At 46.2% G+C, this 26,650-nt stretch overlaps 1 protein-coding gene across 3 annotated transcripts in view; it reads left to right on the top strand.

The window, feature by feature from the left end:
* The window catches only part of ICE2 (interactor of little elongation complex ELL subunit 2), an 825,537-nt gene that overhangs the window by 764,956 nt on the left and 33,931 nt on the right, over positions 1–26,650 (top strand). For all 3 annotated transcript variants that reach the window (XM_085648299.1, XM_085648300.1, XM_085648301.1), the window contains one exon: positions 10,004–10,088. In XM_085648299.1, coding sequence (XP_085504425.1) covers positions 10,004–10,088 — 85 coding nt within the window. The remainder of the gene's footprint in view (positions 1–10,003; positions 10,089–26,650) is intronic.

The raw sequence follows: 26,650 nt of genomic DNA on the forward strand, positions 1-26,650 counted from the left end.
CAGTGTTAGGCAGGATTCCCAATCACCTGCACCACTGACAGGTTGTAGCTCTGGGACTGCTCCAAATCATCCAGCAGGGTTACTCCCTCCCCTTTCTGGAAACCTCTCCTCCCGTGTCTCCCACTCTTGACCAGCTGATATAGGACCGCCTTGCCTTGCTCTGTCACTAAACCGATCGAGAGCTTGTCAGCATAACTAGTAGGTCATGCTTGCTATTCCTGCTACTTTCTAGTGCCCCAAAAGGACAGATTCTAGACCTGCATCCTCTCAACATCTGCCTGAAGGAGAAGGTTAAGATGCTTACATTGGCTCATGTTCTATCTATCTTTGACCCTGGATGGTAATGCTGGACACCTACTTCCACATCCTTCAGGCATTACCTGATGTCCACGGTGGACCATGAGCATTATCAGTTCACTTTGCTCCCCTTTGGCCTTACCAGCACCCTTCGAGGGTTCACCAAGGTGATGTTGGTGGTCACAGCACACCTGTGGAGGTAAGAGATACCATTCTTTCCCTATCCTGACGACTGGCTGTTGAAGGTGTGCTGGCCCCAGCTGGTCATCTCCCACCTCCATTCTATGGCGAACTTCCTTCACTCTCTGGGGTCACTATTAACGTGCGAAAGTCACACCTGACTACTCTCAGACGCTCCCTTTCATCAGGGCTGTTTTGGACACGGTGCTGTTTTGAGCCTGTCCTCCCATACAGTGAGTCCAGGATCTTTGGGCTATAGATTCCAATATTTCGGCCTTTATCCCGGATTTTGGTGAGATTGTTTAAAGATGGACGGACTCAGTAATTTTGTTGATGAAGCTTTATTTCAACGAGCTCCGGAACAGCAGAGAAACACCTCCGCTCTCTTCCCTCAGCTCACCATCCACAGCTCCACGCTCTAGAACACAAAACGACGTGGAGGCGTGGAGCGAGAGCAGAAGGCAGAGGAGCGAGAACACATTGACATCACCAAAATGCATTGACATAACTAATAATAACTAATAATAAAACATAACACATCTTCCTCCTTATGAAACAAAAGAACTAAGATACACCATCACAAACATAATCCGACATCCATTTGGGCTTATGACAAATGCGTTTGTCACATCGTGGTAGATCTACATTAATGTTGCTTTGTTCCTCACAATACGGTAATTCTTGTTATTCACTAGATGGTAAATTAACATCAACACCACTGCCAGAAACAGTAACATCATTGTTGCCATTGGAAGAATTAGCATCATCAATAACACAGTTTTCATCAGAATTGGCAGACATACTATTCTCTGTGATGATGTCCCACTCAGAATGAGGATCAGAAGAATGAGTTGTTCTAAGAGGGAAAGATTTGCTAGACCCACTTGAAGAGGGGTGAAAAATGGCTACTCTTTTGAGATTCCAAACCTTACCATTAGACAATTGTACAGCATTTTTAAGAACCTTGATAACCCTTAAAGTTTTGAAATATTGGCTTTCACCATTACTTGTTTTCCAAGGCTTCTTGACTCTGACCCAAGAACCAACCTTAACATGAATTTCTTTAGTATTATGTTTCTGGTTGTACTTTTCTTGGTACTTGCTGCATTTGTTAACAATCCTTGACCTGATGACCTCAACAGGAACAGTGCTGGAAGCAGCTTCCAATAACCACTCAGGATTGCACTTAGTTCTTACACCACAACCTCTCATGACTTCAAAAGGGGAATCTTCCAAAGAATCATGAGGAGTGGTTCTATACATCCACATGGTTTTTAAAATGTCTACTTCCCATCACAATTATTCTGAACTGCCATTTGAATGGAATTCTTCAAAACTCTATTAAATCTTTCGATCATACCATTGCCAGAAGGATTATAAAGAGACGTGGTCCTGTGTTTAATACCAACTCTTTTGAAGTATTCCTGGATCATATTTGACAAGAATTGAACTCCGTTATCCGAAATAACTTGGACGGGCAAACCTTCTTCAATAAAGGTTCTGTCAACTTTGAGAAGGTATCAATGAGTGCTATCACATACTTTCTTTCCAAACCAATGGGACACATAATATCAATTGCAATAGTGTGCCACGGTTTGGTGGGAAAAAAAGACTCACCTAACTTAGGCCTCAAAGTGACTAAGGATTTATCAGAATTGCAGCAAGGCAAACAATCACGTACCACTCTCTCAACTAGGACATCAATGCCGGGCCACCAAAACCATTGATTGACCCTTTGCTTAGTTTTAACAATGCCACTGTGTTTCTCATGACAAAGTTTTACAATTTTCATTCTCAAGGAGTTAGGAGGAACATCTTTATCGCCTCTGAAAACAGAACCATTAGTAACAGACAGTTCTTGTCTGACTTCCCAAAAGGCTCTTAATACTTCAGGAAGTTTGTTTTTGCAAGGCCACGCCTTATTAATAAAAAACAATAATTGTTGTAAAATGCAATCAAGTCTATAATCATCCAACCATTCTTTCTCATCAAAATTAGACAAACCTTGATTGTGAACTAAAGCGACTTGCTCAACTTCTAAATCAGAAGGGTCACATTCATACATATCAATGGGCAATCTTGACAAAAAGTCGGCAATTACGTTCTTTTTGCCAGGCACATACACAATTAGATAATTGTAGTCTTGTAACTGCAAGGACAATCTTGCAATTCTAACTGAGGCGTTAAAAATTCCTTCTGTTGTGAGTAACTTGACTAACGGTTTATGATCAGTACGTATTATAAAAGACTTACCCCACACAAAAGATCGAAAATGGTCCATAGCCCATGCACACGCTAGAGTCTCCTTTTCGATAACATACATTTTTTCCTCAGAAGGAGACAAAGCACAGGAAGCATAACCAACAATATTCTCCTTGCCATCAGCTCTTATTTGGGACAAAACACCACCTAAACCTTTGTTGCTAGCATCCACAGTGACAACATTATCTAAATCTGGGTCAAATCCTTTGAGAGCAGGAGCTTCAACTATTGCACGCTTTATAATGTCAAATTCCAATTGACATTCTGCGTCCCACAAAAATTTGACTCTATTCTTGAGAAGTTGTCTAATGTGGAACATTTTTGAGGAAATTCTTTTAACAAATCTAGAGTAAAATTCAGCCATTCCTAGAAAGGACCGGACTTCTTCCTTGTTCTTGGGATTGGGTGCATCACTAATTGCTTCTATCAAAGAAGGTTTGGGGGAAATGCCCTCTTTACTGAGAGTATGGCCCAAATACGTGATGGATTTAACAGCAAACGTACACTTGGAATGTTCAACTGTTAACCCTTTAGACTCTAAGATAGAAAGCACTTCATTAAAAATGTTGTCATGTTCATTTTTATCTGCACCAAAAACAAGAATATCGTCTTGAAAACACCTGACGTTTTTGATTTGGCCAAATAAGTGGTACATCAACCTCTGAAAAATAGCTGCCGCAGAGGCTAAACCAAATGGGAGTCTCTTATATTGGAAACAGCCAAAAGGGGTGATAAAAGCTGTCAACTGTTTACTTTCCTCAGCCAAGGAAATCTGATGGTAAGCAGCAGATAAGTCAATTGACGAAAACCACTCTGCATTCTTCACCAGGGATAGCATTTCAGAGATTTTCGGAAGGGGAAATTTATCTACTACAATATTATTGTTTAAATGCCTAAGATTAATACATAATCTCAATTTGCCGTTACTACGTCTAGCTACCACAACTGGAGAAATCCATTCAGCAGATTCAATGGGTTCTATGATGTCGGCCTTAACTAATTTATTCAGCTCTTTTTCAACATCATCCCTAAGAAGAACCGGAATATGTCTGACCTTATGTATTTTAGGGCAAGCATTGGATTTTAAAACGATACGATGTTCAAAATCATTGAGATTACCTATGTTCCCATTAAAGACTTTTGGGAACTTATTCAACATTTCTTCACAAAACTAATCATCCTCATTAAGCACCATGACTGGTTCTGGGCTGTGAGGGTTGAGAATTATATCTAATTTACCCTGGTCCTTCCAACCCAAAACTACAGGTCCTTTCTTAGCAACATACAGTTTGATAGTGGTCTGTCTATTCTTGAATTTAAAAACCAAAGATCTGTATCCAACCATGTCTATTTTCTCTCCAGAAAATCCTTCTGGCTGAATATCAGATTCAAGGAGTTTATCACCCAAACGTGCCGCAAATAGGGATTTCCACGTCACCTCATCAACAATAGTATATGGCGAACCAGAGTCCACATACATTTGCACAGAAATGCCCCCAATAGACAAAATACATAACGTTTTTTTCGATGACTTATTGTTATAATCATTTATATTCCAAATGAAATGTTCTTTTGGATTCAAGTTTTGAGAACTATCACTAGAATCATTGATGGTAAGTTTCTTGATGCTTCCCTCACCATCACTAGAGTCATAGTCAGCTTCATCCAAACACTTAATTTTTCTACTACTCCCTTTCCTTTTACAAGCTTTGGTGAAGTGACCTACAATGCCACAATTGGAACACCGTTGCCTTAAGTCAGGACATGTTTTACTGGATGCTAGATGCGAAGGACTATCACAGCGATAACATCTAAAATTGGTATTACGAATAAACTCTTTTTTTTTACTAGTCTCAGTTTTATGTTTGACTGGAATAATTGTTTTGGGAGTTGAGATTTTAGCTTTGATCTTGCTAACTACTTCCGCTGAAGTTTCAGCGACAGCGGCATCTTGTTTAAGTAACTTAGCACTACGACTAGACATTTCAGCTTTTCTGACTATTCTCAGAATATCTTTTAATTCTGCATCTCCATTTATCCACAACCTGTCTTGTACAGCAGGGTCATTGTTATGCATGACTACTTGATCTCTGATAAATTGATCAACTAAATGATCGAACTTACAATCAGCAGCAAGTTTTCTTAGAGCTGAAACATATTGATCTATAGTTTCATTTGCTTCTTGCTTCCTGTGGAAAAAACGAAACCTCACAATGCCAATACAAACTTTTGGAGCAAAGTAAGTGTCAAAATCATTCACTATAGCATCAAACACATTGACAGCGCCACCCCCTAAAGCTTTGGTCATTTCTTCATAAGCCTTAAGCCCTCCTGGACCTAGAGAATGCAATAAGAGTTTCTTTTTCCTTTCAGGTGTCATTTTCCCATCTTCATCGATAGTGTCAATAAAGTTAAGAAAATAGGCTTTCCATTCTGACCACTTCATACATGGGTCAGATCCAGCTGGCTAGAATGCTTGAGGAGGCTGAATAGGATAACTTTGACTTGTCATCCTGAAGAATAACAAAAGCCAATAAAAACCTATTATCTGTAAATGCCCACCCAAGAGCAAACTGCGCAGGATACAAATTCAATAAATAAAGTGTTAATGACTGAAGGTATTGAATATCGTAAGCAGGAGACAAGTTTGCACGATAAAGCACTTAGTCTGGTTTGCACATCACCGTGTGCATCAAGTAGAAAAAGTTGCATAAAAATAAATCATTAATTTGGTGTGTGCATCACTGTACATCAAGTAGAAATAGCGCGTATTTATCAGAAGCAGGAGACAAGTGTGAACGTTAAAACACTTATACTGGTGTGCACATCACAGTGTGCATCAAGTAGAAACAGCTGCGTAAAAGTAATTAATTAATTTGGTGTGCGCATCACCGTACATCAAGTTGAACAGTTGCGCTAAAAAAATAATTAATTTGGTGAGCGCCTCCTCATAACCATAAGGTAGTGTAATTCAACAATTAAACTGGTGTGCGCATCACCGAAAATCAGCGTTGGTGCCTGCTAAAATGGCGGCATGTAAAGGTCACGGTGCGTGGCCCAGGCGTAACAGCGTATAGCCGTAACCTGTGTCTGACGCAAGCTGACGTTGAATATGGAATGGAAATGAATCACCGGAGGCGAACTCTGCAGAGCTGTGGTGCAGAACTCGACGAAGCATGAAGGTGAGCCGCTCGCGAGTAATCAGTTGCAATTCAAAGGTAACTGAATTAGGGAAGGGTATTCTTTTTGATTTAAAAATAGATAATTAACAGGTAAATACGACCTGTACGTTGTACAACACATCACCGTGGGCAGGAAAATTAGATGAATTCACTCCCAACCGATGGCTGACGAATGTAGTTTAAATGAGGTCTTCTGAAGTTGCAGTATTGAAGAAATCCGATGTAGACAGCGTAGGTCCCTTTCACTTCTCCTTGTCGTCAGTTGTAAAGATGAACGGACTCAGTAATTTTGTTGATGAAACTTTATTTCAACGAGCTCCGGAACAGCAGAGAAACACCTCCGCCCTCTTCCCTCAGCTCACCATCCACAGCTCCACGCTCTAGAACACAAAACGATGTGGAAGCGTGGAGCGAGAGCAGAAGGCAGAGGAGAGAGAACACATTGACATCACCAAAGTGCATTGACATAACTAATAATAAAACAAAACAGATTGACTGTGAGGCTGTTGGTCCTCATGGCCTTGTGCTAGTGACGCATACCCATTGGCATATGCAGGCTCTGTAGTATGTCCTGAAGTCCCAGTGGGCGCATTATTAGGGGTATCTCCCCTACCTGGTCCACATCAGGTAGAGAATTGCAAAAGACCTGCAGTGGGGGCTAATGAACCATAATTTAGTCCGCTTTCCACCCTCTCCCATCCCCAACTAGAGCTGACTGTAGTTACAGATGTGGCCCTCCTGGGCTTGGATAGCCATCCAGGAGAGGTAGGAATCAGAGGTCTCTGGCAGGGTACGAATTTCACATCAACTTGTTGGCATTACGGGTGATCTGGCTAGCATAGAAAGCCTTTCTTCCTTTGATGAGGTCGGCTCGTGGACCCTGTCAAGAAGCCCTCGTCTCTGGACCTGGGTAGAACGACAGAGCATTTTCTTATTGGTTCAATACCAGGGGCGGCTCCTCCGTTTGGGCGAATGAGCGTCGCCCTACTGAAATGCCCCAGAAAGAAAAATAAAATGGTAATTGTTGTATCTTGATATGGTGGCTTAGCAACATGCTCCACATTCCTGCCCAGGCAACCAGATTGTTCAGAGTTCTGGAGAATGCCAGGCAGAGGAGAGCTGGCAGTTGCTGACTGAGGACATGTCTAGGGGTTGTTCCTGTATGCTTGAATAAAGACACTACTTCAACCATATTGTCTGCGCCTCTTAAAAGTAATGACATTAATTCATTACCATTTTATATTTCTTCACCCCGTTCCAAACGGAGAGTCGGGCGGGGCTGCTTCTGAATGACAGCAGCAGAGAGAGCAGAGCACTTTCAGTTTAAAGTGCGCATATCTTTATGGCCGGGTGTTTTGCTATGGCCAGCCACACATGCATACTTTAAACCTCTCTGACTCAGCTGTCTTAAGACAGCTAAGTTAGAGAAAGCAGAAGCCTCCAGAGCACTGTGGAACGTCAAGTGAGGCCGCTCCCACCAATCCTAGCACTGCTCTCATGCTGGTGAGAGTAGCGCTAGAATTAGTGAAGGGAGTTTGGAGCCTGCCTCAAGGAGAGAAGACCATCGAGGAGGAGGAGGACGTTGTGTTGCGCTCGCAGGCAAGTTGTTTTAATTAAAGTTTTTTTTTAATGTCCCACCCACCCTACCACCCTTGGGACATGCCAGCTGCCAATGTTCAACATCTGCCAGGCTATCTAAAGGCCAGAGCTGACAAACTCAGCTGTCTGAGCCTAACGGATCACAAATGGCGTCTCCATCCAGAGGTGGTGCAAGGTCTCTTCCATGACTTGAGAGAAACTTAGCTAGAACTGTTTGCCACCACTGAGAATGAGCAGTGCCAGCAGTTCTGTGCGCTGTAGTTTCCAAGGTGACTCTTGCTCAGAGACGCTTTTTGTCTTGAGTGGAGTTCAGGCGTCCTATACACCTTTCCACTAATACCACTCCTACCCAGAGTAATCTAGAAGATCAGAAACAACCGGGCTTTGGTCTCTCAACATCTTATCTGTCCTGCGAGCCCCTTGGGAAGTTAACCCTGTTTGAACCTTTATTTCTCCACAGGGCTCAAAAGGTAAGGGACCCAATTGCGTTGTCACCTTAGGCCAACATAGAAAGACTTCTCTAAGCCAATCAAAGGCGTCTGTCATGGAGGGCTGCTCCTTCTTCCGTTTGGCATTTGACTTGGCAGCACTCTGGCCCTCCTGTTCCCGGGATTCATGAGTTCCAGGGAGGAAACCTAGTTTTTGCCTCCAACGGAGGCATTCAAGTTAGCCAGCGGCCATGAGCAGTAATGGCTTCTGAAGGGCTGTAGGGCACTGGTGACTGCTCTCTGTACTGAGGTGTCCACCACCCCACCTCTAATATGTCGTCCTCCCAGGGGAGGAGTTCCTCTACCTTCTCTAGGTCTTCCATGGCTCTTAATATGTAAGGGCACAGTCTTCAGGTAATGCTTCTCAATATGCAGAGCTCAGGGTAAGCACTTGTGTTAGGCAGTTGATATGAGACCAGTAGAGGAGGCCAGCCAAGGGACAGGCATCTCTGAAATCCTTAGGGTAAATCAAGCTCTAAACATGTCCTCCAGTTGTAAGACTGTGTACGGCAGCAATGACTTACTGACCTCAAATTCTGGGAAGACCCAATCATTGGTAAGGATCCGCTTGCGCCGCTAGAATATCTTGCGACAAGTCTCCGGCATTCTCCACGCGTCTACCAATCTTCAAAAGATGAGCACCGCCTGCGGGGAAAGGAGCCTTGCTGTCAGCGCCATGTTACAGGGCCCGACCACAGGTGCCAGGTGTGCTGAGGGGAACCAAAATAGAGGCGGCACCCTTAATACCCCAGAAGGATCTCAGTGACAATAGCAATAAGCATACTTCTCAGTCTCAATTTAAACGTGCATTAACTTCATGTCAATCGATAGGGCTATAAACTTGAATAGCCGCTGCACTGTAATAGGCTCATGACATATTGACATATTGGGATTGGTTCTGCTGCAACTACCCTTGTCCCTGGTGTTCAGGGGTCGGAGTTCTGTATCTTGTTATTGCTCTGAAGGTGCTGGAGAAATTAAAGCGAAGTAAGGAAGCATCATTGGAGCCTCTGGTCTGACATAGAATACATCTATACATACTACTTTTCTTTGTTTCATTCTGCTCTACCGCACGCCATCCTCTTAATGAAATCTGCGTTGAGGCTAACGGGTCCTTCATACACTGATGTGCAATCACATCCCGAGACACTGGTTATCGAAGCGCCTACTGCCCACGTTTGTTATCTCTTGCCCATATCCCTTCCATGATGGGAATGTCAGAGGATGGCCTTTAGGAGGAGGGCAAGCTGTGTGCTTGTGTTTCTAGTTGTGAATCCGCTGCAGGTCGCCACACCCAGCCTCTCTCCCGGGCTTCCTAATTCCGGATTCTCCTGAGTTTTTGTAAACTACAGTTTTGCCAGTTCTGCCTGCGTAATATAGGGCGGTGTGTTTTTTGCTTGGCAGGTCGCCGTCTGGCAGTCAGCACTGGTGGGAATGATATCTGTACCCAGTTAGAAACAAGCAGGTACGTGTAACCAGGAAACAATCAAAGCAGTTCAGATTTAGAAGGACAGTTTTCCGTTGAGTGCCTTTACCCTTTCTAATTGTTGGAGCAGCTTGGAATCCGTCCAGTAGGAAGAGACTTTCATCATCTTTTTACCAAGGCTTGTATCTTGCTGCTACAATTCTAATGCTTCTTTTTCACGCAGGACAGTAACTATCACACCTAAGTAGTGGCCAAGTGTAATAAATCTCGGGTACCGTGGCTGTATAGGTGGGTCCTCCCCACGCTGCTGACATTACCCTTGTATTTGCATGCTGTCATTGCTCACTCAAGGGTTTGAAACTTGTAGCACTTTGCCCAAACTTGTTCCTCACCATTGGCAAGGGTGTGAAAAGAACATTTGTGTGTGCCCTGCATCCAGTAAGATTGCATCTCCAGTGAACATTGTGTCTACTAAATGCAGTAATTTTAAAATAATTACGTTGTGCCATTCATTTAAGTATATTTTCGAAAATTTTAATTTGTTTATCTAATGCACTTTACTTTTACAGGTCACATAGATGTTTTTTCTTCAGGCCTGTTTATGTTAGAGGAATTTACTGCAGACGCTATCCAAGACAAATTTGGGACATTCAAGTAAGTCTCAGCCTTATTTCATAAATTCATAATATAGGGGCCTTTTTATCAGCCCTTTTCATTCATTGGTCTGTTCCAATAGTCACATTTTGCTTCCCTGTGCAAAAGCCTGCAGCAGTGGGTCAGCCCACTTTATCTATTGGCGCTCTTTCACTGATTTTTTAGTAGCAGGTAATTCTAGATAGCGCCACGTTTCCATAGGAAATGTATTTTTTGGTTTGCTTATAACTTTTGTGCTGTTTGACGAATCTTCCATAAACTTAAAAAAAAGTCTAATCCACCTCAGCACAATCCCAGAAAGTTCTGGGGCGATTAGTCAAGCTGGGTTGGAGAAAAGGGTATAGCGTGCCAAAACGTCTTTTCCCATGCATTTTTCTATAGGAAAACTGAACAATACTGCACAAATGGCTCAAAGGAATTACACCAGATTTGTCAAAAAGCAGGATCTTGCTCCAAAGAGCTTGCTTTTTGTGATTTTTATTTTTTTAGGGGGGAAATCAGTTCAGTATTTTTTGAAAAATTGAGGTTCAGATTTTATCTATATATCACGCCACAGGTGTGACAGATCTAAAGATATCAGATTGACTGCCACAATATGGGGGGCAGGGTAGGGATACCTCCTCCCCCGGCCTGGTGGGGGGGGGGGGGGGCCTGAGATCAAAAACAGAATTATTTTTAAGGGGGACTGCAGATCCGCAGTCCAGTAAAAAAAAAAAAAATGCTACTACTCTTTTAATAGGTAAGCCCCCTGTGTACACCTGATCTGGGGGGGGAGGGGTTTTGGCGAAATCTTGTTTATGGAGGAGGAGGGTGTGCAGCTCCACCCCGAGCTTTCAATAGGCCCTGGTGGCCCCATCCCCTGAGGCTGATATGCTAATTTATTGGGAGAGGGTGTGTGGCCTCGAGCCATTAGGAGGCCAGAGGACCCCAACCCCCATGGTCGCTTTGAATTTAATGTGGAGGGGACACACGCCCCTCCCCTGACCATTATGGGGCCCCAGGGACCCCATCTTCTGGGCCTGCAACATATTTAAAAAAATGCTGTGGCTTCCCTGATGCCCACAGCAATGGCAGCACTTGGGGCAGCAGAGAGAGCTTCGGGCCCAAGCATCCTCTGCCGGCGCTCCTGTCTGCACCCATCACATTGCAGTGGGGGCCAGCTACAGTGGTTTGTTCCCTCCCTGCGAGAGCAGCTTTTCCTGTACAGCAGGAGCATCTTTTTACTGCTTCCGGTGGGCCGCAGCAAGACCAAAACTGTGTTTCCTGCCTGCATGGCTGCGGGCAGGGGGTTGAAGTTCTACCTGCCCGCGTTCTTGCCAGCAAGAGACTTCAGTGTCCCAGGGGATGGGGTCCCAGGGCCACTGGATGTCTTGGGGAGGGGGTAACACCCATGCACCCCACGCTTCAAATAGAAATTGGCCCCATGGAATGGGGTCCCTTGGGGCCTTTTGACGGGTCTGACATTGCAGGTCCCACCCAATACAAAATTATTAGCCCCTGGGGATGGGGTCCCTGGTCCCCTCAGGTGGCTTATAGAGGGGTTGCATGCCCTCTCCCCAAAAAATAAACAGTGGTCCTGGAGATTGGGGGCGACGCTCCTCTCCCCAGAAAAAAAAGACTAAATGTGAAATGAGCGGAGTAGCTACTTATTTCACATTCGTTGCTCCAGCTAGGGAGCGCCCAATAATGCCCTGCAAGGGCTGTTTTTAAACCATATTTTTGATCCGGTTGATACCACTAGAAGGGGCAGGATTACCACCAAGCATTTTTTATGTTGTGGAGGACTGCAGGGAGTGTAGCAGTCCCCCTGCAACATAAAAAAAATAAAACACAGTAAGGGGCCGATTACGATCCTGGAAAAACCCGGTACAAACCGTGGGTCGGAGCTTTTTCTCCGTCCGACTCGTACCGGGTTGTAAAACTTTACAAACATGCAATTACGATTCGTACGGAAACACCATTCCCGTACGATTCGGAAAAAAGACCAACCGACAGAAAAATACATACAAATGTGATCCGGGACAACGCGGACGTGACGTCCGGACGGAGTTAGGCATGTTTTTACGTACCAGCAATTACAATTCGCACCGACTGCAGTCCGGATGGGAAAATTTTTACGGCACCTAAAAAGTGCCGGAAAAGCTAAGTACGCAGCGATGCGAGCTGATTAGGGGTCCCGGTACGCGCTGTACCCCCCCCCCCCCCCGCCTCCCGTATGTACGGAGCGTACCCCCACCCCCATATGTACGGAGCGTACCCCCCAGCTCCCCGTATGTACGGAGCGTACCCATGTACCCCCCAGCCCCCCGTATGTACGGAGCGTACCCCCGTACCCCCCAGCCCCCCATATGTACGGAGCATACCCCCATACCCCCCAGCCCCCCATATGTACGGAGCGTACCCCGACCCCCATATGTACGGAGCGTACCCCCCAGCCCCCCGTATGTACGGAGCGTACCCCCAGCCCCCCGTATGTACGGAGCGTACCCCCGTACCCCCCAGCCCCCCGTATGTACGGAGCGTACCCCCACCCCCGTATGTACGGTGCGGACCCCCAGCGCTACGAGCTGGGGGGCCGCACCGTACATATGGGGGTGGGGGTACGCTCAGTACATACGGGGGGCTGGGGGGTACGCTCCGTACATATGGGGGTGGGGGTACGCTCCGTACATATGGGGGTGGGGGTACGCTCCGTACATACGGGGGGCTGGGGGGTACGGGGGTACGCTCCGTACATATGGGGGTGGGGGTACGCTCCATACATATGGGGGGCTGGGGGGTACGCTCCGTACATACGGGGGGCTGGGGGTACGGCGCGCCCATCCGCGGGGGGGCTGGGGGTACGGCGTGAACATACGGGGGGCGGGGGGGGGGTACGGCGCGTACCAGGCACTTGTTTGGACATCTCCATGGTTGCTATGGGAGTTCGCTCTGGACGGTCTTTTTTCCATACAGTTGTACAATCGGACGGATGGGACGGATCGTAATTGCGCATTGGGACTTCAGTTTTCCCATTTGTACATAAAAATGTCCGGGGACGTGTCGGAGACTTTTCCCGACCCGAGGACGTGTGGGGGAATTTTCCCAATGCGATTTGTATGGACTTTTTCCCATACGAATCGTAATTGGCAGTTTGTACGGCGCTTTTACCATTTGTACGGAAAAAAGTCCAGATTCAATTCGGTTGGGGAAATTTTTTCCAGGATCCTAATCGGCACCTAAGTCTCCTGGGTCATACACTCCATGGCTCCAGGAGAACTTGACATGTTTTTAAAGCTCTCCGAGCAGGAGCTGTGCACGCTTTATCCGGAGTGCAGGAACTTCTTGTGGTTGGTTGTATGGCTGCATTTTGTGGACTTACAAATGTTAAAAATACAATTCAAAGATGTGGTTTTTTTAATAAAAAAAAGGCTTTATTGAAAATACTTTTTGAGAATCAATTGTTAAACGTTGTTATCTGTGAACTTATAAAATATAGATTTAAAAATGTTTTCGATGACTTTTTGGCAAAGGCTTGTTTTATTTATGTTGATGTATTCACTGAAAAAAAAAACAAAGGTTAAAGGGATTTTAAAGTTGGGTGAAAATAAATTTCAGATAAAACACACTGTTTAAAAAAAAAAAAAACCACTGACATTCACCAGTTCTCAAGTAACTATCACTCCTGCCTTACCTCTCACAGGTAAGCAGCTGTGCGCAGCGTGGTGTTGGCCACAGGGCCTAGCCTGTGTCTAGGCCCTGCATCCACTCCCTTGCAAACTGGCAACCCCTCGCCATGCACAGCCTACAGTTGGTCTTGTAAGGCCTAGCCATATTCAGGCAGACGTATTGACTTTGTGAAAGAGTCACAACACAAAAATATCAAAAGTGAACGTATTCGCTTTCTCAAGGGGTGAACACATCAAAATATATGTGTGTGTGTGTATATATATATATATATATATATATATATATATATATATATATATATATATATATATATTCACTTAAAAAACCATAGGTTTCACACATGTTATAGTTAGGTTGATATTTCACTCGTAAAAAACCAATGAAATTCCCCCGTTATAGTTAGTTCAGAAAACTACAACTCGCGCGCCCGCAATCCTGCTCATGACGTCACATATTACATCACTCATGACATGGTCAGTGGCATCATTCATGACATCACTGATGACATCATCCTTGTGATAGAGTGGCGGTCGCGCGAGTTATAGTTATAGTGATGGACAGAATGCAGAACAATGTCATACATTCACCCCAGTACAGAGATCTGGGCCTAAATCCATCGTTTTTTGCTCACCATGCCATTCCAGTTTGAACCCAGCCATATTCAAATCAGTCTTGACCCTGTGCCTCATGGGAACAGTCCAGCCCGAACTGCCAAGCCAGGTCCTCCCTGGACTGAAACCCCGAAACCGGTCCTAGGATGCTTGATTCCGGTCCAGGGAAGACATGGCTTGGCAGTTCGGGCTGGATTGTTCCCATGAGGCACAGGGTCAAGACTGATTTGCATACGGCCATGTCTGAACTGGGGTGATGTGGTGAGCAAAATAACGATGGATTAAACCCGGATCTGTGACTGGGGGGGAATGTTTTGCCAATGTGCAACATTTCGTCCATCATCTTGTGTGTTTTGCTGTTCGCCTTATATGGGAAGGGTATGCCCAGACGTGGGTCCCGTGCTCACTACGCCACTGGAGTCAAGCTATCCTGGCTGAAGAGGGGCCCCAGACTAAGCTATCATGGGTGGCCAACTCTCACTGCATGCTCATTGGCTGCAAGGTTTGGCGACGGGCAGGCTAAGTGGCCATACCGGTGCAAACGGATGACCCCTAGTAAACTGAGCCTTCCCATCTACGCCAAACCCACCGTAGACTGCCATCTTCCATTATGCACAGCCTTCGGCTGTACCTACCAGGTGTTGGCTGCAGGTCCGCACAACAGCCAGTCGAGTTGGACCCAGGAGTAAATATAAACATTTTCTTTGCATGAGGCGAGTACTGCTGGTTGTTTTCATAAGAAATGTTTATCTTGTTTATTTTTAGGGTTTTGTTATCTTTTGGGTAGATTTTCTTTGGGGGCAAGGGATTTGTTGTTTTTCCCGTACGTTATAACTGTTGGAGAAAATGGCCAAATTTAAACAGGTTTTTCACCTGAGTTCTCATGCAATGAAAAACTCAGAACGTTTTTTAACTTGGCAAATTGTCTGTAGACTTGACCGGAATACAACAGATTATAGAAGCCTGCAGACATTTCTACACCATGAATGTGGCACATTTATTTTTGCAGGTAGGGCATTGCTATATACATTCTTGACTACAAGATATACCTTGTGACTGTTAAGGGAGCCGTTCGAAAACACTGTTTACTGCCTCAAAGATTGTTCCAATTACTTTACATATAGAAAGAATTCTCCTAATAGTCACAGGGACTCTTCAGTGTGATTTTAACATACAAACAAATCTATCCCCTTATATCTTTGTTTTAGTTAAATAACTTTGGTAAAACAAGTACACATGAAAAAATGCTATTGCATAACCCTTATATTTGGTATCTAAAGAATGATAATATTACAATGATGAGACCTCATTACTATTAGTGTTCTCCCTTGTTAAAGTAATTGTTACTTACATTCTGAGAGGCAATGCAGGGTGATTTTTCTCATGTCAAGTTCACTCATCTATAGTAATAAATGTGTGATCTGAAAGAAATACGTTAGTTAGATTCCTTACCTTAGAATATCCCCAGGCGTCAGGCTGGATCCGAAAAGATTTTTCACCAGCAATACCCTTGCGCGTCGCTAGGCGTCATCTGCGGCTCTGCATCCGCCCTCGCCCGCTGATGTAAGTTCTTTTTCCCATGCCAGTAAGCGCAGATCCTGGAAGAGCATACCCTTTTAATCACTTTTTGACTAAACTTTTTGAACTTTTTTGGTTCCCATTTCGAGTCGACCTCGACTCCTGGTGCCGGTAGGGATGCCTGGATTTAAGCCGTGCGATGCCTGTCACCGCCTGATGTCGGTCACGGATCACCACCGCCGGTGTCTCTACTGCCTTGGGGCCGACCATGATGCCGAGTCGTGCCTCGACTGCCGGGCCTTGATCTCGAAGGCTAGGCGGGAGCGGTCCCGCAAGCTGCTCGAGATCCGGCAGTCGGCTCCGTGCCGCTCAAGGTCCCGGTCGAGGAGGAGGTCGAGGGACCGGTCGCGGAGCTGCAGCCATCACCGCTCGTCGGGGTCGAAGTCCTCGCATTCCGGTAAGTCGAGGCACAGTAAGAAGAAGTCGAAGAGGCGATATCGCTCTTCTGACTCCCCTCGCCGGTCGCGCGACTCGGCTGAGGGTTCGGGTGGCACCACCTGTGCGGCTCCGTCAGAGCCGCAGAAGTCGCGTCCGGCCCCATACCCTCCGGTCCCTGGGTCTGATGCGACTCCGGCGGAGATCCGAGACTTCCCCGTGGCCATGAGGAGTCTGGCTCCGCCGTCGAGGCCTGCCGGCGCGCCTTCGGGCCCCACAGGCCCGACTGGGAGGCCTAGCGACCCTGGCGCCGTCGTCGACTTCGGTCCTGACGCCGCAGGCCCCCGTAGGATCCAGGCCTGGATCCCAGTCGACACCTTACGACCCCTCCGCCGGCGCCAACCCCTTCGGTGCCGCCCCCGGTGCCGTCTTTGGACGACATCGTCCCCAGGTATAGTCCTCCTAGTCTGAGCTTTCAGGCCCATTCCACGCCAGTGGGAGGCAGAGTTCACCATCACCTGCTCCACTGGCGTACCATCACATCGGACAGGTGGGTGCTGCAAATCGTCCGAAGGAGCTACTCCCTCCCCTTCGAGGCGACCCCTCCAGCCATTCCACCGCAGTACCACCGCTTGTCGGGGGATCACCTGCAGCTTCTGCAGGAGGAAGTTACGGCCCTCTTGGCCAAGGGGGCCATCAAGCGCGTTCCAGGCCCAGAAGTAGGTCAGGGTTGTTATTCCTACTACTTTCTGGTTCCCAAGAAGGGCAAAGGGGGCCTACGCCCTATCTTGGACCTCAGGAACGTCAACGCCTTCCTCCGGAAGGAGAAGTTCAAGATGCTAACCTTAGCTCAGGTTCTGGCTGCCCTAGATCCTGGAGACTGGATGGTAGCGTTGGACTTTCAGGACGCTTATTTCCACATCCCCATCTTGCCGGCGCACCGGCATTACCTGCGGTTCACGGTAGGCCACGAGCACTTTCAGTTTACCGTGCTCCCCTTCGGCCTCACCAGTGCCCCTCGGGAGTTCACGAAAGTGATGGCGGTGGTCGCAGCTCATCTGCGCAGATTAGGGGTTCCAGTCTTTCCCCTATCTCGACGACTGGCTGTTGAAGGCGGGCTCGCCCCAGGCAGTCTTCTCCCACCTCCAGACTACGGCCGACCTCCTGCATTTGCTGGGTTTCTCCATCAACGTGCCGAAGTCGCATCTGAGTCCCTCCCAGAAGCTCCTTTTCATCGGAATGGTTCTGGACTTGGCGCAGTTCCGGGTCTATCCTCCGGAACAGCGGGTTCGGGATATTCAGGCTCTGATTCCGATCTTTTAGCCTTTATCCCGGGTTTCGGTCAGGTTGGTACTGCGGCTACTGGGTCTGACGGCCTCCTGCATCCTGCTGGTACATCACGCCAGGTGGCGGATGCGGGCTCTGCAGTGGGACCTGAAGTTCCAGTGGGCCCTTCATCGGGGCAACCTGTCCGACCACGTCTTGATCTCAGAGGGCGCTGCAAGACAGTTGCAGTGGTGGCTCACGGACCGTGATTGGGTCAGTGGCAGATCCCTCTCCCTACCCCAACCGGAGCACGAACTCGGACGTGGTGAGAGCCTTGGTTAAATCTATTCGCCACCGAAGAGAAAACGCAATGTCATCAGTTCTACGCGTTTGAATTTCCAAGGCGGCACTCGCTCGGAGACGCTTTTCGTCACGAGTGGAGTTGTGGTCTGTTGTACGCCTTTCCACCTATACCATTTCTGCCCAGAGTGCTGAAGAAGATCAGGAGCGACCGGGCCCAAGTCATCCTTGTGACTCCGGATTGGGCACGAAGATACTGGTATCCCGAGCTACTCATTCTATCAATCGATCCCCTGGTTCGACTGCCTCTTCAGGAGGACCTTCTGTCGCAGCAACAGGGGACGGTTCTCCACCCGAACTTGTCCAGCCTCCACCTCCATGCATGGAGATTGAGTGGCGACAGTTGATGCCATTTGACTTGCCTCCTGAAGTCTGTGATGTCATTCTGGCAGCCAGGCGTCCCTCCACTAAAACGGTATACGCCTGCAGGTGGAACACATTTTTGGCATGGTGCACAGCAAAGGCTGTGGATCCCCTTTCCGCCCCTCTTTCTGAGGTTCTCCTCTTTCAGCAGGGCTCTGCTCTGGGCACCCTCAAGGGATATCTTTCAACTATTTCTGCTTTCTAACGGCTTCCTGATCAGCCTTCTCTTTTCAAATCCCCTGTTGTTGCTCGATTCTTTAAAGGCATTACTCATATGTTTCCTCCTGTCCCTTTCGTAATGCCTCAGTGGGATTTGAACCTGGTGTTAACCTATCTGATGTGCGCTCCCTTTAAGCCGCTTCATACTTGTCCTCTTCGTCTTCTGACTCTTACGACTGCTTTTCTGGTTGTCATAACCTCTGCTAGATGGGTGAGTGAGCTCCAGGCTCTATCTTCTACGCCTCCTTTCCTTTCTGTCCATCTGGACAACGTTGTTCTCAGGACTCGTCCTTCCTTCCTCCCTAAGGTGGTAACTGCCTTTCACATCGGCCAGTCTGTTACACTGCCCACCTTCTTTCCACATCCCTCGAAAGAGGAAGAGAGGCTCCACCGTCTGGACCCAAAACGAGCACTGCCCTTCTATCTGGACCGCACGAAACAGTTCCGGGTGGACGACCAACTCTTTGTTGGCTACGTGGGCGCTAAGAAGGGGCAGGCGGTGCACAAGCGGACCATCTCTCGGTGGGTCGTTTTGTGCATTAAGGCCTGTTATTCCTTGGCTAAGAAGGAACCTCCTGTGCGGCTGTGGGCCAATTCCACTCGGGCCACAGCGGCTACTACTACCCTGGGATGGGGAGTCCCTTGGCAGGACATTTGTCAGGCAGCAACATGGGCCTCGCTGCACACGTTTGCCAAGCATTATTGCCTGGACAGACAAGTCCGGAGAGACGGCTTATTTGGCCGTTCCGAGCTTCAGGACTTCCTGGTGTGATCTTGGTTCGCAGACGCACCACCGGGGTTGGTATCGCTGGGGTATCTATTCAAAGATAAGGAATCTAACTAACGTGTTTCTTTCAGATGAACAAGTTACTTACCTTCGGTAACATATATCTGTAAGAAACATTAGTTAGTTAGATTCCTTACCGCCCCACCCATCCTCCCCGTTCTGCAAACTGATATCTAGGGTTAAGGTCATCCCTTTCAGGGCCCTAGATTCATGGCACCATTGTCGGTCTCTTGCATGGCTCTGCGTTCCTGGCGCGAAAAGCTATGTACAAGAACTGATGTCAGCGCACGAGGGCGGCGTCTAAGTACTCCGACGTCATCCCTGCGATCACGACGGCAGACGCGGAGACGCAGTCGACGCCTAGCGACGTGCAAGGGTATTGCTGACGAAAAATATTTCCGGATCCAGCCTGACGCCTGGGGATATTCTAAGGTAAGGAATCTAACTAACTAATGTTTCTTACAGATATATTGTTACCGAAGGTAAGTAACTTGTTTATTAGAACAGTTGCTCTCACTAACGTTATTTGGCTACATTGATTTTCACTTCTTAAAACAAACAATAGACATAGAAGGTGCGGTTCTGGCATTGTCCAGCATGAAATAGGTGAATAAGCAACATTTTCTTTAATCATAAAGAGATTCAAGTCATTTTGTGTAAACAGGCTGTTAATATAAAAATGACACTAATCTTTAAATTAAATTTGCTAAGATGCTAAAGGAAAAGTATTTATCATGCGTTACATCTATGCATGAATATATTTTGCAAGTGAAACAATATGTGTAAATTCATCCTGCATGTGTATAAATCATAATGAACTCCAAAGGTATGATTATGTAAATGCAAATCGTGAAATACTTTCTGTATCGGAAAGTGCATTTATCCCACAGTCATGGGTAACTAGAGGTGCTATATCACCCAAATGAAAAATAAAAATTAGAACCCCAGTGGCAAAATCATAATTACAGCGGTTGCACATAACAATTCATGTATACTCATTATTCCAAACAACATAAAACATAAAACACATCTCAGTCTTGTTCATATTAGCCCAGTGGCTTTTGTTAATTCCTTCAAAATAAGAGACTATGAAACTCATATATGGAAAGCCATGCTTAACAGCCCATTGTAAACAAGACACATGCAAGGTAATACATGATCACCCATTCTGGACCAAAAAGTAAAGAAAACAATATAGAACAAAACATATAATGTTATCCAACCAGCACAGAAATTCAATCTGTATGGACGCACATAAAACAAAAGGAAAGGTCCAAAGTATGACTGCACTGTATAGAGGTTAAGAGGGACGATAACAGATGCAAGATCACTTTAATAACTACCATATCAGCCAATGTGTACATGATGCTCTTCATCCTTGTTAAGGCCACCAGAGGGACTTGCTACAGAGAAGAATAATATATTCTGACTCCAAAAGTCTGAGTTTCTTCTCTCGGTTTCCACCTCAAACATTCTTTGCAATCCTGTCATCCTCTAAACAGTGTAGTCATACTTTGTACCTTTTTTTTTTTACGGGAGTCCATACAGATTGAGGCCAGTGGCCACCGCCTGTGGGTCCGGCTTCCAACTGAAGAACCAGGGAAACTGGTGGTTCAGGCGAGACACAAGCAGGTTGATGTAAAACGGGCCCCACCGGGCCGAGAGCCACCTAAAGACCCGAGGGTCCAGCTTCCACAGGCTGGAATCGTAACCACCTTTTTCGTCTGACCCAGGAGATAGTCCACTGTGACAGAGATGTGAACCTCCAGACAGAAGTTCCAGAACTCCTTCGCCAGGTCTGACGGAACCCGTGATCTGGTATCCCTAGATGATTGATATCTCACCGCTGAGACATTGTCCATCTTTAGCATGACACAGGAGTGGATCCTGTCTTTGGTCCAACAACAAACCGTGAACGACCCTGCCAAGAGCTCTAGGCAGTTTGTGTTGACTTTGTTCTTCTAATGACCAACTTCCTCCTGTGGAGAATTCCCCGCAACAGGCGCCCCAGTCCGATCTGCTGGTGTCCGAGTCAATGGCCAGATCGGGAACGGAACCGAATCTCGCCCTTCCTTCCACGCCACCATGCGATCTCTCCCGCCTCTTCTGTTAAGTGCGCCGATTGGGCATATGTCAAGCCCCTCTATAATGGTGTGCCTTTAGTCATTGGGAGGCCCGGTAATGGAGCTGGGCCTTTTCTCTTGGATCTTCTCTGTGAGCAACATTTATCCCCAGCAGCTGTCTCCCCTGTGAAACTATCGACGACGGTGGAGGTAGGACTGACTCTTGTTGGTGTTGGCCCCCTGGGTGCATTGATTTCTTTAGCGCAAAATACTTTTGAGCTCTTGGTTGGAGTCTTTGTGCTGTGTTCCGGACGCCCCTAATCCCTCATCTCTGACCCTCAGGGCTGCCGACTTGTCATCTCCAATTGGGAGCCGGTAATCATCGCACTAGCCTTTTAATCTGTTGAGCCATGGTTACGCGCAAGACAGCAACAGCCGCTGCAAACCTAAAGACTGGTATCATTGCCTCGGTATCTACCATGGATTCCTTCTTGCAGCGGGCTGCAGCAGTGATAGACAAGGAGATTGAGTTGGTTAACAGACGTCTCTCCAGGTCACCAATTAGTATCTCTCATCCTCCATTAGTCGACCCTAACATATCCTTGGCGGAGGGTGATGATGTACCTCTAAGTCTATCTATCTACTCTGGGTCTGAAGATGGTGCACAGGTTGGTGCTGGGTCATCTAGATTGTTAATAGCCCCTCCTAAGCCTATGCCAAGGCCCCTTTCCCATGTTATTACAATATGCAACAAGGGGGGGTAGTGAAACCCAGCCACCATTGGAGCTGCTCTTGCCCCTGTTTTTAACAGTATATTTAAGTGTGCCTTGTTTCCCAAAATCTGGAAAAAAGCCTCAATCCTCCCCCTTCTCAAGAAGGCCAATTTGGATCCCAAAGTGCCGAATAATTATAGGCCCATTTCTCGACTTCCATTACCAGCCAAGCTGATCGAAAGAGAAATGAACAGCCAGCTGAGTGCTCTTATTGAAAACAATGAACTCCTTGACCCTACTCAGTTTGGATTCCGTACAGAACATAGCACGGTGCTTGCACTGATTAAGTCTACGTAGGAAATTAGAGAAACACTAGATCATGGCGGCGCGGCAATTCTGATCATGTTAGACCTCTCGGCGGCCTTCAACACGGTCCACCTTGAGGTGTTGTTGGACCGTTTAAGTGGAAAGGGGGTTACAGGCAAGGCACTTGCCCTTTTAAGATCCTTTCTTTTAGATCGAAATCAAACAGTTGACATTGGCACTGATTGCTCTAAGCCTTTTTCTCTGCCTGTGGGGTTTCCCAGGGCTCGGCGCTCAGCCCCACGCTATTCAATATATATGTCTCTCCTCTGGCAGCCCTCATTCGTTCTTTTGGTTTCCAATTGACCTCTTATGCCGATGACACTCAAATTGTGTTATCCATCCAAAAAGTAAAGAGGCTGAGGCTGGTCGGGACTGCTACAATTGTATGCAATCCGTTGCCGGCTGGATGGCAGCAAACTGTTTAAAGCTCAATGCAGGGAAAACTGAGGTGATTATTTTCGGTAATCCCTCAAATCTTTGGTCATCTAATTGGTGGCCTCAATCTTTGAGTTCACCTCCAGTTCCCACTGAGAAGGCAAAAAATTTGGGAGTTATGATAGACTCCAGACTGTCTTTTGCCGATCAGATAAGTAAGGTGGTGTCATCCTGCTTCTTTATACTCAGGATTATGAGGAAAATTAAGCGCTTCCTCTCGGATGATAGCCTTAGGACAGTAGTAACGGCACTTGTTATGTCTCGTCTAGACTACTGTAATGCCTTATATATCAATATTCACAAAAGGCAGCTCAATCGACTACAGACGGTACAACATGCTGCTGCCAGAGTTCTTCTGGGCATTCCCAAGTTTGTATCCTAAGAAAGGGACTTCGGGACCTTCATTGGTTACCCATGAGACAGCGGATAGAATTCAAGGCCCTCTGCCTCGTCTTCAAAACGCTGGAGGGATGCGGGCCAGCATTTATGAGTAAATACCTTCAATGGTATACCCCTTGCAGGGTCCTCCGTTCAACCAAAGCAAGGTTGGTAAAAGTCCAACGTGTCAAAACAGCTAGTTGGGGGGGCAGAAGTTTTTTCTGCTGTGCCGCAAAGCTTTGGAACGACCTCCCTCCGCAGCTCAGAGCAGTGACTGGGCTCCTGGAGTTTAGAAGGGGCCTCAAAACATGGCTTTTTTCCTAATAGATCCTAATTCAATTCATGTATTCATCCTCTCAACCAGTAGGCAACACATTTCAGCGCCAGGACACCTAACGGTAACAGTGCGCTTTACAAGTCTCTTTAACATAACATAACATAACCACAAGGAAATGCAGTTAACCTAACTATCAACCCAAGGGAAACATCTTTAGCTACCAGGAGTGAGAACGTATACCAGCCTGCTAAGGGGAATTTGTGGCTTGGTGTAGACACTAAAAGGAAATCTCAAGCCATCGTGGGGAAGGCGAAGAAACCTAAACCTAACCTGGTTACTAAGCCTGTGGCACCCGCTTCTGTAGCCTCATCCACGGAACCACTGGTGGCTCTGGAATCCTTCCAGGCAGCGATGTTTAGGCTGTTGGACTTAAAACTGGGCCCGATCCTCGAGAAGCTGACATTGATTGAGACCGTAATTATACTGTGCTACCTTCTCTAACTGGAGAACCAAGGGATAGCCCGGGACTGAGTACTGCAAGGGACCTTTTTTCGTCGTTAAATTTGTCTAATAATAACTCGGAACAGCCACAAACTCAAACACAGATGCAGTCTTTAGCACAGGGGGAGCTGGTAATAAAGAGCAAAGGCCTAAGCAAGAGTAGGGAGATGCCTGTAAAGGCGCCGGTCCAGGATGAAAGTCAACCCTTAGGTGGTCGGATGCAGGGGAGCAAAGAGGCGCATTTACAGTGCCTACAGGTTATTCATTTACAGCCTGAATCTACTCCTTATGTAGTGGTTTTGGTGAATGTTCCACCTCTCCCACTGGGGACCAAAGAGGATTTTGGACAGTTAAAAAACAAAGTGCTTCACTAGCTGTCTAACAATACCACTGTTGGTTCAAGGGTGGCAAAAAATATTATTATGGTGCGTAGAGTTAGCTGGATAGGCAGCTCTTGTAAAATTGGCGCGATGATTGTGTAATTGTGTACATTTTAATAGACCACATCTTGCTGAAAGGATCCTGTTCAGGGACCCATATTCTGCTACTCCTAGCTATGGTTTGCCTGTTAGGGCCTTACCTTTAGGCTTTTTTTTATATATAAACCTGGTACATCACATATACCCTTAAGAACACCAACATGGAAGCCCCCCCCAGATGGCCGGTCACAAAGATTTCCTCCTGCATATGTTCAATTGCCCCCACCCGTAGCTCACTCACTACATCCACTAGGTCAACAGAATAGCGCGCCTCAATCACTGGAATTTAATAGATTTTCCCCATTAGCCATGTTGGAGGATTGTGATTGACTCACAAGCCCCACATTGTTTGCAACAGACCCAGAGCCCAAACAGCAGTATTCCCCAGTGCAAGTCAAGGGGGTCCCCTGAGTATATGATAATAATGTTTTATCTTGCAATATTGCAGGCTTGTACACTAAGTTTCAAGATCCTACCAGGCTGCAATTTGTGAAACAATTCAGTGTGATCTGTTTACAAGAAATGTGGTTGGCCGATTGCAGCTTATTTCTGGAGGGATATAAGACTTTTTTTGTTCCAGCTTCTCCGTCGGTGGGTGGCAGAGCCAAGGGTGGACTGGTCATCTATATATCTCTGGTGGTAGCCTGCCAGATTCAGGTTCTGCCGACACTAAGCCTAGGTCTTCAGGCTCTGGTATTAAAACAGGGGCTCTCTAGTTTGAGTCTTTTACATTTTTATAATTCGGTAGCTGGCCCCCTAGGTGTTTGTAACATTACATTGCTGGGTTCATATATAAGGCAGTCTTGTAGTTCTAATTTACATAATCTTATGGTCCTGGGTGATTTTAATATCCACCCTTGTGGAGACCCTAGGACCACTAGTACTGCTAACTTAGGTTGCCCTCGGGTGAGGAGGTTCCACTTTTAAACACCATATTCAGGGGGAATTATTGAGTAATATATTAAAGGAATTTGATTTGATGTCACTCATGTCCGTTTCTGATCCGCGTAGTAAAGCCCTTGTTCCTTCTTTTAAAGGGAGAGGTAGTGGTACTTTTATTGATTATATTTGGGCTCCCGGTTTTATGGTATTTATTTTTTCAACATTTCCGTCTGTATTTATCCATATTTATTTTTGGGCCATTTTATCTGTATTTATCCATATTCATGTTGTGTATAAATGAAGTTGTAAAACTGTGCATTTCCATATTTATTTAGCTGATAGACTCGTACTCATACTTTGATCTCTGTCATGATTTAGCTATTTAAGCTGCCAAATATTACAAAACAATACACCTACTAAATATTAGCATTATACCACAAATGTATGATGACATATGCCATTATTTAAAGAAATTTCATCCTGCTTTTTAATTTCCCATGCTGTACATCTGCTCAGCTGTTGGGGTACAATCCCTGAAAGATAGCACTGAGAGTTACTTAAAAGAAGCACCATTTTCTGTATTTATCCACTTTTAAAAATAAATGCAGACAGAAAACACATTGCTATCTGACTGTATTTATCTGTAAAAGTCTGTAAAAACGGAAAACAGGGAGCCTTAATTATATTTTAATTTCAACTTCTTTACAGACTTTATTCTGTGGTTTCACCACCGTGTAGAATTGTCTTCAGTGACCATAATCCGCTCAGTGTCCAATTGTGTGGTCCCTTACTACTTGGAAAAAGAAGGGTGGTGAATAAGGTACGCTAAGACTAACAGACGGTAGACGAAGGCTGTAATGGTTCCAGATCACTGCAGATGACTTTTATTGCAAAGTAAGAGAATCCTGTGCTACAGAATTAGCGCTGTGTACCTCTCCAGGTATCTCCCCGGAGGAGGTCATCAGCGCTTTCAACATTATCGCTCGTTTTCCCAGGATCATCTCAGTGAACACATTGTGGGATTTCCTTTACTTCGACTTTTCGAGATTTTACGCCTACACCTAGCTTGCCCCAAGGCGCTTTATTGGCTATCTTACCTTGCCCTGAAGAATCCCATTTTTGGGCGAAACGCGTTGGCTGTATCGAACTTAAAGCACATCAAGGCTGTATTGAACTTTGAGCACATCAAGAATAAAGACAACATAAGAAACCAGCATCAACGTGGACTTTTTAATTATTC

The sequence above is a fragment of the Triturus cristatus genome, chromosome 3_2 (assembly GCF_964204655.1).
Source record: "Triturus cristatus chromosome 3_2, aTriCri1.1, whole genome shotgun sequence".
NCBI classification, from domain to species: domain Eukaryota; kingdom Metazoa; phylum Chordata; class Amphibia; order Caudata; family Salamandridae; genus Triturus; species Triturus cristatus.